Genomic DNA, 15,187 nt, shown 5'->3' on the forward strand with positions numbered 1-15,187 from the left:
ACATCCGTGGAAAATAACTTCATAGCTCATCAGATTCCTCCAGTATAAATAAATATTCTATTCTGATTCTGTCAGTTTAACATGTAAGCTTTCCCGACCATATTATCCATAATCGAGGTTTTTTGGGTTAGATTTCGTGAATATAAATGTGTCATTAAACCCGCCACCATCCGATAGCCAATTAGTAAGGTTTATCAAATAAACAACACCGGTCGTGTGTTGGAGAGTAAACCCACAACATTTGTGTCGGGCGGTGGTGGGTTTAGCGATAACCCAAAAAACCTCTATGAAAGGATTGGATTGTGTGTGTGATTGTGTGTTTGTGTGTGTGATTGTGAGTGTGATTGTGTGTGTAATTGTGTGAGTGTGTTTGTGAGTGTGTGTGTGATTGGGATTGTGTGTGTGTGATTGTGTGTGATTGTGTGTGTGATTGCGAGTGTGATTGGTGCCAGACGGTAACGCTGTGGTGAGCAGTGCCATGGGGGGAGGGCCAATTTCGATTGGCCATTCCCCTCATGGCATTTGTAGCCACCACAATGGCCAAAGGGGGATCTGGACTGGTGCGAGGGGCTAGTATCCCCTCCACCTTCAATTAATTACCACTAAACCATAAAAACAATATCCAACAAAGCTTGTGCCGGAGGCCCCGGGGGGACAGGCGTCTATGACGGCTCCTGGCCAAACCCCATTTGGCGGAGCCAGGAGATTGAATGCTTACCCTCGGGGTTCCTCCAGAAACAGCAAAAATCCACTGCGGGTGGCCACGTGGAATATTCGAATGCTCACTGCGGAGGAGAGGCTGCCACTCTTCTGTTGGGAGCTGAACCGGTACCACCTGGATCTCTGTGGAATTCAGGAGGTCCGGTGGACCGGCTCTGGCTCCTGCCACCATGAGGGGTGGGCAGTCCTCTACTCGGGGCAGGAGACTGCCAAACAACAGGGGGTGGCTCTTCTTCTCAACAATAGAATGAAAGGGGCGTGGGAGCGTGGCAGTGAGGTGTGGGATGCTGTAAGCCCCAGGCTACTTTGGGCTCGCCTTCCCATCAACCAGAGGCGAGGAGTGGTGGTCGTGGTTACTAATACCCTCACTGAAGATAAACATCAGTGGAGAGATGCAGGCAAGGCCAATGAGCCAGATGCCTTCTATCACCTCCTGTCACAGGTGCTAGCTAAAGTGGCCCCTCGGGATAGAGTCATCCTGTTGGGTTACTTTAATGCCCGAGTTGGTAATGATGCTGGCACCTGGTCTGGAGTGATTGAAAGGCATGGGTCATATCAGCTCAATAACAACAGTAGGAGGCTGCTCGACTTTTGTGCTGTTCCGGCATCGGCGCATTCACACAACATCATGGATGCATGCCGGGTCCAAGCAAGAACATCTGCTGGACTATATAGTGATGGGAACAACAGATGCAGGCCCATGTCCTTGACACGAGGACCTACCGTAGAGCTGATCTGCCCAATGACCATCGACTTGTCATCTGTAAGATGCGCCTGCCATTCTTCCACTCGGGTGGTGGGTGTACACCCAGGACCCCATTCAAACCCATAATGGCCTGGTCTCAGCTAGCTGCTAAAAGTTTCAAGCGAGAATTTCATCATTGCTTGCGGCTAGGGTTGACATCGTCCCCCACTCCTCCTGATGTCGAGGGGAAATGGGCGAGGTTTAGGACTGTGGCTCATGCAGCTGCAATGGCTGCCTTGGGTACATGGTCCAAACCTTCCCAGAGACCCTGGCTGACAGAGGAGGTGTTCAGGCTGGCTGAGGAAAAGCGACAGACCGACTCTCATCGTCTACAAATAACTATTTAATTCCATAAAAAAAGTAACTTGCAGTGCCACACTTATCACCATCATTAGGGGAAAGAATGGTGATCCAATCTCCAACCCCCAGGAACATGTTTGCAGATTTGCTTAGAATTTCTGTGAGATTTTGGGGGAGGGGAAATCCCTCAGCCTGGAAAACATCATGGGGCAAAATGGGGACGACCCTGCTGAGGCTGCGGTGCCTCAAATATTGGAAGAAGTAGTCACTCTCTGTGAGTGGCTGGCTGAGGTGCCATCTGCTGAGGAAGTACTGAAGGCGATCCAGAGTCTGAGACCAGGAAGGGAGGGTGGCGTTTGTGCACAGACTGCCCTACATTACATCATAATAACAGTCTGGACCACTGGGCAGGTTCTGCAGGATTGGAAGGATGCCCTGGTTGTCAGCCTCTTTAAGAAGGGAGACCACACAGACTGTAACAACTACAGTGATGTCTCACTCCTCAGTGTGCCGGCAAAGGTCCTGGCAAGGATTATTCAACATCGCCTTGCCAGGCACGCTGATGAGAGGCTTGTGGAGCCCCAATGTGGTTTCAGGAAAGGGCGGTCCTGCACAGATGCCATATGTTGTCTGTCTGCTACAGCAGAGCTGTAGGGAATTCCAACAAGACCTACATCTCTATTTTATTTATCATTAAGGACCTTCATGATGGTGAGCGGCCCGGGTAAAACTACGTGGCCGGGAGTCGGAGCCATTCCCTGTTCACCTGCGACAGGCATGTCCTCTGGCTCCCACATTATTTAACATCTATTTCGACCACGTAGTTCGTGAAGCCTTTGATGGATGTACCGGGGGAATTTCCACCTGGTACAGATACAATGGGAGGCTGATCGATGCCCAGGTGCAGTCATGGGATGGCTCCCTATAGGTCAACCATGTTACGTATGCCGATGATCTAGTAATTGCTGCTTACTCAGAGGAGGAGTTGGAGGCGCTGCTGCTGAACCTGGAGCATGCAACTAAGAGGTGTGTTGTATATGCCGGATTATTAAATTTTGATAAAAATAATAAAATGTAATAAAATTGCGAAAATACGTAATTCGCATAAAATATGCTAATTTATGCATAAATTATGATAATCATGGAGCTTCTGGTATTATTTTATGCGAATGCTTGCGGTTATGTTAATGTGTGCAGTTATGATAACTAGGCTTATTTTCGTTATCCAGAGTTGTATCAATCGGGATAAACGATTATCTTTGATTAAACATTTATTGATTATCTTAGTGTGTTTATGTTATGTTAGGTCTCCAAATTCATATCTCAACGCAGGTTACAGTTTTTATGAATAAGACAGTTTTGCATGGACTGGGAAAGAAGCACTCGAACACTTGGTGTTAAGCAATTTTTATTCTAAACAAACATATGACACTCTAATATGCAAAGGCAAAAGTATACGTCAATAGATTCATCGGCAAGATTATGCAATTAACGAAATTAAATTACTAAAACATTTCTATTTATGTAACCCGACGGCAGCAACTGCTTTGCACGATCAGTTGATATTGAACGTACCAACTTGAAATTGCAACCCTTTTCGAAACACAAAGATAACTTTTTGAAAGTCTTATTCGTGTGCGTGTTGTGTGTGCATTGTCTCCTTGTAAAATTAATTATTATTTTTTATAGCCGGGAGTTGTGTCATTAGCTTGCGAGGGGTGGGGTAGGGGTTATACCACCAACAGCCAGAGAGGTTCCCTCTCGCTTGGGCGTGGCCGCAGCGAGCCCGTCCTGCTTTCTCTCTCCACTGCTAGATTGAGCGGCGTTGGCACGATGTTTCTTGAAGAAACTTGGTTGCTTGGCGCTTGATGGCGCCTGGGGCTTGGTGCTGCTCGTGCACTCTCTCTCCGCTGCTAGATTGAGCGGCGTTGGCACGATGTTCGCCATCGTGGTGGGCGATGATTCCGTTGTCGGATAGCGCGCAGCTCCTCCACCGCTGGATGACGAGTTGGCACGACGCTCGGTGATGCCCGGGTGTGCTGCTCGTGCGCTCTCTCTCTCTACTGCTAGATTAGTGGCGTCGGCACGACGCTCCTTGAGGAAACTTGGTTGCTTGGCGCTTGATGGCGCTCTCTCTCTCTCTTGGTGGCAGCTCCAGACTTCTCCACTGCTGGATGATTGTTGAGTCGGCACGATGCTCGCCTTCGGCGGTGCCCAATAGCGCTCGCAGCTCATCCGCAGGTCGTCAGTGCTGACACTCTTTCTCCCTTGGCGTGCAGCTACCAGCTTCACGCGGGTACTCGCTGATGCTTCTCCCGCTCTCACTTCAGGGGTTTCGTTGGTTCAGGTTCTCTCACGAGAATGATAGCTGGAATTTCGCAAGCTTCACTCGCACTTAACCACACCTCGCCACTTCGTTCTGCGAGAAACAACACCGGCCATCGGTATCGGTGTTTGCTCCCTCACGACGCTCTGCCAGCCGGAGCACGGCTGAAACCCAGCCTCGACCCAGGCTGAACTCAGACTTCTGCCTTAACGACCCCTCGTCGTCCCATCTCTCCTCGAGGCACGACGTGCCCCAACTCAGCCTCCCTCGCAACGCTGCGCCGCAAGCCGAGTTGCAAGACTGAGCGCGACTCGAACCAGACTGCACACAGACTTCTGTGCATTTGTGTTTAAAACTCAAAAACGTGAACCCCTCCCCTCTTCGCATCTCTTGCGAGAGAAACAACAACAGAAAAACAGACGTCCCCCCGACCCCTCCTCGCGACCAGAGAGGTTCCCTCCACGGATTTATTGTGGGCCTGTTTTCGTGCCGAATCGTGGGAAGACAAAGGTGGCCGAGGAGATGTTGACGTTTGTTGTCTATCTGTATTCAGGGATTGCACTGTTTTACTCGAGTTATATTTTAATGTCCTGATGTTAAGTGTAACTAAGTTTCCACTTAAGCTTTCTTGACTGCTGGAATTCGTATTCTTTAGTTTTTAGTAAGGTCATGTAGATAGAAACATACAATACAAAATAATATATATGCGGTGAATACGAGTAAAATAAGGGAATTACTAATAAAAAGCCCCTATTGTAGGCTGCAGTCTTATACCGTTGGTTGATTCTTTTTAAGTTTCTACTTTTCGTTAAGGAAAACGTTAAAGAAAACGCGAGTTGCAACAGTTGTTTTTCTCTGCTCTGCACGTTATCCGTGCATCTCCAGACGTCTTGGGAAGGTTAGGCCATCGACCTTTTGTCCATCTGGATATCTCTGATCTCTCTGTGCTCCGAAGTCTTGCCGTTTAATGGCCTTCCACGTTTTTTTTTGGTGTGGCATGCGAGGGTTAGCGGGTTGTTTTCATTATTTAATTTAAAAAAATTTGCCCTAATTATTCTTAATATTAATTTTTGGAAATAGGGGCATAGATACAACAGCTAGGGTCTTACTATCAACCCCACCAAAACTAAGCACCTGCCTGGGTATTTTGTACCATCAGGCACTCCAACCTCACATCTCCCAATTGGTGAGGGGGCAGTTGTGGAGAGAGTGGAACGTTTCCCATATCTAGGCAGTGTGCTCATGACCGGCTCCAGTTTGACAGCAGAGGTCTCGCTCCGGATCAGTCGAGCGGCATTATCTTTTCATCAGTTGCGTAACGCTGTGTTGAAGCTACCTGGTCTGTCGCTCCACACGAAGCTTCAGGTCTTCTCAGCCACAGTCATGCCCTCCCTCCCTTATCTATGCTTGCGAAACGTGGACCCCCCTAATGGAACATCTTTGCCGGTTAGCAACATTTAGGCTGGCCTGCCTATGATCCATCCTGGGTTTAACAAGGCTGGATTATGTGAGAAGCTCACAAATCCTTGAAAGTCCCATTGGTGAACTCCTCCGGCAGTCAAGGCTGCATTGGCTGGGTCATGTAGCCCGCATGCCCAGCCACCGCATGCCTAAACAGCTTTTGTTCAGCCGGATAGAGGGGGCTAAACGGGCGCGGCACGAGCTAGAGAAGAGATGGAGTGATGTGGTACAGGAGGATGTGGAGCTAGTGGACTTGGCGATGACTGCGACCAGGGATGTCAAGATCGGCCTCTGGAGGAGGCTCGTGAAGGACGCTACTGGGCAGTTGGAGGCAGTCGCCCTCCAACAATAACAGAGAGCACAGAAGTAATGCTCACAACAACGAGTGGAGCGCCGGTTGGCTAAAACACAAAAAGTTGGCACAGTAGGGGGCACAGGTAGTGCCAGGGGTCTGCAACCTTTAAGACATAAAGAGCCACTTGGACCCGTTTCCGAAGGAAAAAATAAACTGGGAGCCGCAAAACCATTGCAACTATTAAAACAAATATAACACTGCATATATTGTTTCTTACCTTATTGCTATATACAGGATCGTGCAGTCAGCTGTCAATCTGAATAAAAAAAGGACTTTTTCACTTAACAATGTAAAATATATTTTTGCAAATTAATAGCTAAATTACCTGGTTAATGGGATTTTTGCTCCTGAACCTCAGTGCACAGTGTCTGCACATCAGGGCTGCAAGACGTCACCTTCATTTTCACACAGGCTTGCAAGCTGTCATCTGTGAGGCGTGATCGATGTTTGTTTTTAATATAGTTCATGTTGGAGAAGACCTGCTCACATACATATGTGGAGCCGAAGATCGACAGGACTCCAAATGCATACTTTTTCATGTTTATATAAGTGTTGGGGATGGCATTCCATGTTTCGAATACAAGTTTGTCCTGTTTGGGAAGGTTTTCAATATCACTCCATTTATGATTCTGAGCCAGAATGGCCTTCTGACGGGCAACATCCTCAAGAGTAGCGGTCAAGCATTTGAACTTGGACACCCATATATCTTTGTCGGCTATATCGGCCAGTTCCATCTCAAGATCAGGTTGACTTACACCTGCAAATGCAGTCATATTCAATAGGGATGGATCGATCGCCAGGGGAGTGACAGGGAAGGATAATGTCGTTTTTTCCTCTCTGAACTCACAGAATCGTTTCCCAAACGAACTTTGCATTGTGGTGATTGCAGACTTGAAATATTCCAAATTTATCGTATCATGACTTTGTTTGAACTCTCTCAAAGAGGGAAAGTGAGACAGTGTACCTCTCTGTAAATCTTTGACAAACACTGTCAACTTGCGCTCGAATGCCAAAACCTCCTCCAGCATGTGCAGGGCTGTGCCTCCTTTCCCCTGAAGGGTTGTATTTAGCGTGTTTAGATGTGCTGTCATGTCTACCATAAAATGTAATTTTTCCAGCCACTCTGGCTGTTCCAGCTCAGCAAAGGTGAGCTCTTTGCTGCCCAGGAAGGTTTTTACTTCTTCCAAACATGTGACAAAGCAACGGCAACGTTATTGCCTGTCACCGGGCGGGCAGTGTGGAGCGGAGCGGCGACCTGTCAGCAGCGGCAACGCCAGAGCAGGTGTCACAGTGCGCCTCCTCCCCTCGCTAGCATCCGCCCCGGAGCCGCGGTCAAGGTTCAAAAGAGCCGCATGCGGCTCCGGAGCCGCAGGTTGCCGACCCCTGGGTAGTGCATCGGCCAGTCATCCCAGTCATTCGACCCATGGTACCTGGGTCTGCCCCGTGACCTCCTGCCAGCGGGCGTTCAACACTTCACGTGGCCTCAACGTGCACATAGCTTGGCACAAGCGCCATGGTGACATCACTGCCACTTAGTGGCGAATGGCGGTTGTTGTCGTTGTGACTGTGTGTGTGATTGTGAGTGTGATTGTGTCCACGCGTGGCGGTGCCGGGAGCAGGCGTTGTGTACAAGAGCTACGCGCAGAACCGCAGTGTCAGGAAGGCCGTCCCGGACGTCACTCTCCCGCCAGGGGAGAACGCTCTCTCCTCCAGCCAGGTGAGAGCAGTGGACCCGCCCCCATGCTCCAAGAGCTGCAGAACATTTAAACAAAATCGTTGTCAGCACGCCCTCCCATCGTTGCAGGTATGGGTCGATACATTGTCAAAAAATAGCCGCTCTAGAACATTTGAGTGTGCAAAATTAACGGGCAGGGAAGAAGCTAATCACCAAACCCCGAATCCCTTCATGGCTTCTCTTTCAGTTGGGCATTGAATTATAATCAATGTTTATAATCAATGCCCAACTGATAATAATCAATGCCCGAATCGTTCATTCGGACATTTATCCACCCCCACCCCTCCCCTTCACCCCCACCCCTCTCCTTCACCCGCCATACCCCTCCCCTTCACCCCCCCCTACCCCTCCCCTTCACCCCCCCACCCCTCCTCTTCACCCCCCCCACCCCTCCTCTTCACCCCCCACCCCTCCCCTTTACCCCCCACCCCTGCCCTTCACCCCCCCATACCCCTCCCCTTCCCACCCCCAACCCCTCCCCTTCACCCCCACCACCCCTCCCCTTCAGCTCCCACCACCCCTCCCCTTTTTTCTACAAGTGAAATGCTACCGGACATTTGCGTTAACGAGCTTTATACCCCATTGGATTCCTCCACAATAAACACATTCTGATTCTGCTAACTTCAAAAAAAGATTGTATCAAAGAATGTAATTCACAAATGAGCAACAACCTGAAAAATATAACCACAAATGTATATTTCTTTAAGTCATATGTACACATTACAATCTGGAGACACGAATAGCATATCTACATGCGCGTGTATACATTTGGAATACAGTAGGTGCTTTGTTACACTGTGCACTCCTGTGGCGTTTGAGATAAAGCATTTTTTGTCAATATCATTGACGCTTCCAATCACATTCTGCACTCACACACCCTGTTATCTCTCACCCCTTTTGCTATCTGTCCTCGCTCTAATCTACGCCGTATACCCCCCCCCCCTACCGTAACCCCCATTCAGTGGCTCAAGAGGTTTGGTTTGAAGAAGCTACGTCTGGATGTGGAGAGGCTCATGTTGGGACCGGACTGCAACCATCGCCAGACCGTCGTGCGCTCCCTTCGCAAGAGCATCTCCGCCAAGTACTGCAGCATCTTCCCCAGCGTGCGCATCAATGTAAGAACCTGTGAACGGCTCCCTCCGTTGCCCTCCCCTACAGAGAGAGGGACAACAATTCCTCTATGGGCTTCACCAAACAATCAACTACTATGGGCCTGAAAAAAGGCCCACTGAGCTATGTAGCTCTTTTTCAGAAGCGACCTGGCGATCACAAATGATAGCTTCAATGAAGTGGGCTTATCATCACCGTGTGGAAATTTATAGCAGCAGCCAAATACGCTAAATGCGTGACGTTTATTGTAAATGTGGAGGGAAAAACCGGAGGGCCCGGAGAAAAATCCACGTGACCATGGGGAGAGAGAGAGATACACACGCAAGCTCCAAATATACAGCAGGCATCAGGATCGGGATCACACCCACGATAAGCGGCGTTTCAGGCAACAGCCCTTCGTCATTCCATGTAAATGAGAGGCAGCAGAGAGATTGAGTGGATAATAAGGGTTACACCAAATTGGTACCTGGTCTGGTCAGGGGCACCTCTAGGTAGGCTCAGCTTAAAATGAATAGCAATTGTGGTGGTATTAACATTGACAAACGAGGAGATGAAGGCCCATACCACCCCCGCATGTACAATCCGGGTCTTCATACGTGCTCTCGAACACAATTTGTCCCCTTTCGTTTACAGACAGTTTTAGTTTATTTTGAAGTACCCTGTGAGCTCCTAAGTCGGGTTTCACCAATAAAAACACACACCGTTTCCATGACAGAATTAGCAGAGGAAGATAAATGAATAATACAATGATTGAAAAAGGTAAGAAATATAATTTCTAATATATATTTTTTATTTTAAAGGCTTTGAGCTAAGTAAGGAATAAAAAAGTGCAATATTTAGTCTTAAAAGTGCCAGTGGTAAAATACACCGTTTCCCACGAAACACTAAATTAAAATCTCGAATAAAAATAGTAACATTTTTACAAACATATAAATGCGCCTTCACGAACAACGACAGTACACTGGGAAAAACACAGTAATACAGATAAGACATGCAGGGAAAATCATATTCTCAATTGAGTCTTTATTGCCAACGGAAGAGTTGTCAAATGAGCAATAAAAGCCTGTAACACTTTTAGGCTTCTGTCGCTCGTGAATCTTGCGTTGGCGCTGCCGACTTTCTGCGTACCGCCAGATCTCGATGTCTCTCACGACTCCCACCCCCGTGACTGCACCACTGCCAGTATCGTAAATCCGTTACGCTTCCATGGAGCGCTCCCTTTTTAAGCGTGGCCTCGTTTGTGATCGCACCCCGTTCGCCCGTTGGGTCCGGCCTTAAAATGCAGTCATATCTGGAATGAGTAATTATGTGCCCTCTTTTTCCGTTATTTTGGCAAGTAGAATTTTTGGTTTTCTTTGCAGTATAAGTTGCAATTTGAGCTGCAAAAAAAAGTTAGAAGGCCAACTTTCAAATGGCTTACAGTAGCATTGAGATACATTGCTACTGGCACGGGTGGTTCATCACCACAGAGACGTTCTTGACAATAACATAGGGTTGTACGATCTGGCACGCGAGTACCAATCCACTAAGGGTAATGATGGATCCCCTATGTTGTTTATTTGGCAGTCTGGCAGCACCGGGGTTTGCATCTCCACTCTGGCTCGCACCGGCTTGTTATTTATTTATTACCAGAAAATGCACAAGTTTTCAAGTGATTGAATATTGAAACGGAATGTATGAATGTCCACGTTCATGTCTTCACGAACTGCCTCTCACACATCGCCCTGCCGGTCGGCCCAGTGGTGGTTAAAACTAAAACAATTTTTTTATTTGACCAGGCAAGGCCTACTGAGCTATTAGCTTATCTTTCGTAAGAGACCTAGCCACAAATGATAGCTCAACGAAGTGGCTTATCACGTGGAAATTTATAGCAGCCAAATACACCAAATGCGTGTTGGTTCTAAATGCGGAGGGAAAACCGGAGGACGCGGAGAAAAAAATCCACGCAATCACAGGGAGAGGGACACGCAAACTCCAAATATACAGCAGGCATCAGGGTCAAACCCTCGACCTCTTGCATACCAGGCAAGGACGATAACACCACAACCGTGGTGCCCTTTAAATAAAAAAATAACGCATGTAAGTAAAAATTGTATTACTACATAAATTCCGAAGCCTGGGAAAGGCAGTAAAACAGCAAATACAGTCCCAGATCACACCAAGTACAACACACAGTCCCTCAATAAAATTATACATTAAACTCTTTGGTTCTTTCGGTAAAGTCATGTAGAAAATAAAATCAAATAATAATAGAATACGAAGTTTCGATTGCAACACAAGCAACCATCATCAGGTAAGAATGAATGAGAAAAAACAAACATAGTAAACTTCTGCTTGATTGACAAACAGAAAGACAGCGCCACTGTGTCGATGCCTTAAATAGAGAGAGGGGGTAGGGGTTGGGACAGAGAAAGAGGGGGGGGGGGGACAGAGGACAATGAGAGTTGCGTGTAATTCCGGATCATAATTTTACACAATTTGTTGGCAAACTTCCTATTTCTCTCTCTATATTTTTCCTTGCTTGTCTGTTTCACACTTAACTTCTAATTTAGCAATCTTTGGAAGAACGTATCAACCAGGCTATGCGTTAATTGTGTGTTAACCATCTCTCTCTGTGTTGCATTGCATTACACTTTCTAATTTTACTAAATTTGCTTTCTCAAACTTTTCTTGCTCTAAATATTGCCGTGGTGGTTTGTTTATAGTCCATTGTCTCTCCTCTGGCCACTATGGTCCGGAATTCCACGTAACTCTCTCATTGTCCTCTGCCCCAATCCCCCCTCCTCTCTCTCTGCCCCAACCCCTCCCCCCTCTCTATTTAAGGCCTTGACACAGTGGCGCTGTCTTTCTGTTTGTCATTCTTTGGAGGAGCGTGGTCAGCCAGGTGTGGTGTTGGCTGTTGTGTTGGCCGGCTCTCTGCGTTGTGTTGCATTGTGTTTCTAAGTTTACTATGTTTGTTTTTTCACATTCATTCTTACCTGATGATGGTTGCTTGTGTTGCAATCGAAACGTCGTATACTATTATTTAATTTATTTTCTTTCTACGTGACTTTACCGAAAGAACCAAAGAGTAATTCCTGCAGTCACGAAAGCTTCAAATCAAGTTTGATTATACAATACATTTTACATTTGACACCTTGTTAAGAATAACATTTACAAATCACATTTGCAAATGTGCATATCCAGCACTAATCGTATGCTTCAGAATATTTTTTGAAGATTTACGATGTTCAGGGAGCAAACAAGCTTGCTCCAAAACGTTGGTGCTGCAACGGCAAAGGCTTTGTCCACCTATTCCAAATCTCGTTCTTTGGTTAGTTTGATAATCTCACGGCGCGTGGCCTTAGTCAAACGTCGTCAATGCAGAAATTCGATTTCGTTCATCGAAAAATGTTCATAATTTGTCAATTGTTATTCAAGCGACATTTCGTAAAAACTGAACATTCGTACATCGATGGATACCACCTGTACAAACTTTATTTCTATTTATTTATCTACAGTGACTTGCTTACCTTTTTCTCAATTTTGCACTACTATCATGTGTTTGTGTTGTTTGTTGTTGTAATGTTTTGACCCCCGTGCTCCTTACTGATCATTTGTGAAAAAAGAGCTTCATAGCTCATCGGATTCCTCCTGCAGTATAAAATTCTGATTCTGAACCCCGACGCGGCAAACGAGAGCTCCCTATTCCGCCCCACGTGAATTGGTCGCCCCTGGCTCCACCCTTTCCATGGGTTTCCACCGGGGTCCCTTTGCTGTGCAGGCGTCAAACGGAGTAGCAGCGCGCTCGTAAGCCGGTTTCTATTCCCTGCCTTTTCCAGCCGCGCGCTGAACAGGCATAACGTCAACCACCCTTTTTGGCGCAGGGGCAGAAAGCCCACGGCACCATTGTTCCATGTCGTGGCGAATTGCTTTGCCGTTCGTTTGTGAATTTTGGATTTAATGCAAGTGCTGAAATGTATTGTCACAATTCATTAAACTCATTTTAATTCTTAGAAACGTTTGCATTTAGTTTTTTCCACTGGCACAACTATACAAATGTGTTTTTATTAGCAGTTACATTAGCTAGATTAGCCAGGTTTATCTAGCGTGTTAAATTTCCTTTTATCATTCTTTGCGGAATAAGGCAACACTTAAAAAAAAGTTTAAATTTCAGCAATGCAGATGTGAACAGAGTAAACAATTGACATCAGATTAAATATATTTCACTGTCAACATAGGGGAGAAAAAGAACACGAGGCTAATGAGTTCCAGTGTTTAGCAGCGAGGCCATGTGGAAGCGTCATACGTGGTCACGTTGCCCATCAGCAAGAACTACGCTGATGCCAAGGGGGCAGGAACACGAGCAGACCTGTGACCTCTATGCCATGCCATCTGTGACCTCCATGCCATGCCACCTGTGACCTCCATGCCATGCCACCTGTGACCTGCATACCAAACCGTTATAATGCGGAACGTGCTCCGTTATAACATGGTTTCTGAGCGGCCGATGATGAACTACTTTCTTGAGCGGTACAGCTGAGAAGTGCAGTGATACGGTACGCGGAAAGATGCAGTAACACGGCGGCGTACCCTCAGTTATTTGTCCCGCCATCGCGCTGTGCGTGCATAGTAGTAGTTCGTATCTGGGCAAACTTTATCGTTACTACAGAATTCATGGGGGAAATAGTTTTCACTGAACGCATTTTCCACTGAGTGCTGCCCTTTTTTTTTTGAGGTACGCATCTACCGCCGGCCCGTTAAACAGGGAGACTCGCCGTGCGGACTGTCGCCTACGAATGCACAGTGTACACGTGCGCGCGCATGTGTCCTGTCGCCGTGCCAGGGCAAAGTGCGGCACCTGCAGTTTGGGCTGCACGAGCTGGAGGAATACGCGGAGGTGCTGCAGCGGGTCCTGCGGCGCTATCTTGCACGCCTCCACTGGCTCCTGTCCGGTAGCGCGCCGCCATCCCGCACGCGAGCCGCACGCACAATACCACGACGACCTACCCTTATTTTATTTGTTTTATTGGGTGCAATTGTGAACAATAGCCACATCAGACATAATCATTGGATCACTGCAGCTCAAAGAATCAGTCCCTGCAAGGCGTTTCTATCAAAAGGCGCTGGCAAGCCAAAAACCGCACCGCGGGTCTCGTGGATTTTGCTCCCTGGGTCCCTCCGGTTTTATTTTCCCTCCACATTTAGAGTCAGCATTTGAGAGTATTTGGCTGCTGCTTGTCCACGCGATGATGAAAAGCCACTTCGTTGAGCTGCCGTTTGTGATATGGCCAGGTTGTTTCTGAAAAAGAAGCTAATATAGCTCAGTGGGCTTTACCTGGTAAAATAAAAATAGTTTATAGCGACCATTCACAACTAAGTAGTGGTTATCATTGAACGTTTGGCCTGGTGAGGTGCACTCTGAAGCCAAGTGAATTTGGAGAAGGCTCACACGGGCAGGCGGGAGGTCACGGCACAGTGTGTGGTTGTGGGTTAATAGATGGGGGGGCAGGGGGCGGTGACTGGCACAATACATTGCTCATGGTTTCCATTGTGCCACCTTTGCTGCACTTTCACATTCCCAGTGCTCTGCTCATTGTTGCATCTCGGTCCTCCATTCTTGGTGAAAGTTTTGCTGCTGCAAGCTTTCCAGTCATGGTTATTTATCAATATCGGTTATTTTATCGACCTCCGCAATAAACAGCCAAAGGACACCACTGACACCTGCCATGTTGTCTTAATCTATGCCACATCAATTCAGGCCTTCCATGCAACCAACCACAGCAGACTCAATTATTCGCGCTAATGAGGGGGAGGACGGCCGCAGATTATTAAAAATCGTGGATAATCCAAAAATATCTATTTTTTGCGGATCTCTATGCCAAAAACAACTAATATTGATAAAAAATTATGTTTACGTTAAGAAAATGTAGTTTGTTAAAATATTAATTTGTAGTAAAGAATCGACTGATTAATGATGCACGTGCTCAGTGATAATAACACTTTCCTGCTCCCACGCAGAAGATTCGGCCCACTAAGTGGACAGCAGCAGAGCCACGCCAATCAACATCAAACTTCACCGTTGTAAAGATCTGCAACTACTATACTGTAGAGGCAATCACGTGGATTTCGGATTTTCGTAACACATATTTCTTCATGTGACTTGTAATAAACATTTCCAAGAATAACAATGTGAAACTGTTTTCAGATTATTAATTTGGGCTTAATGGAAATTACATGAGTTATTAATTTACGTCAAAATCTCAGGTACGCGTTTAATTCGCAAATCAGATAAACCGCACGTGAATAATCGAGAGTCTACTGAAATATATTATTGGGAAAGCCACATGACAGCCAACAAAGCTTCGCTAGCCTAAGCAGTCCACAAGTGAGAGAATACTTTTAGATCTTCCAAGGTATCTAAGCTACAAACACGCACATAAAAGCCCCAGCATT

General features: G+C 46.9%; 1 protein-coding gene across 3 annotated transcripts in view; it reads left to right on the plus strand.

The window, feature by feature from the left end:
* The window catches only part of VWA3A (von Willebrand factor A domain containing 3A), a 167,509-nt gene that overhangs the window by 119,419 nt on the left and 32,903 nt on the right, over positions 1-15,187 (plus strand). For all 3 annotated transcript variants that reach the window (XM_078598274.1, XM_078598292.1, XM_078598284.1), the window contains 3 exons: positions 7,527-7,624; positions 8,605-8,757; positions 13,578-13,686. In XM_078598274.1, the coding sequence (XP_078454400.1) occupies positions 7,527-7,624; positions 8,605-8,757; positions 13,578-13,686 (360 nt within the window). The remainder of the gene's footprint in view (positions 1-7,526; positions 7,625-8,604; positions 8,758-13,577; positions 13,687-15,187) is intronic.

Source organism: Lampetra planeri, chromosome 1 (assembly GCF_965212315.1).
Source record: "Lampetra planeri chromosome 1, kcLamPlan1.2.h2, whole genome shotgun sequence".
Lineage (NCBI taxonomy): Eukaryota > Metazoa > Chordata > Hyperoartia > Petromyzontiformes > Petromyzontidae > Lampetra > Lampetra planeri.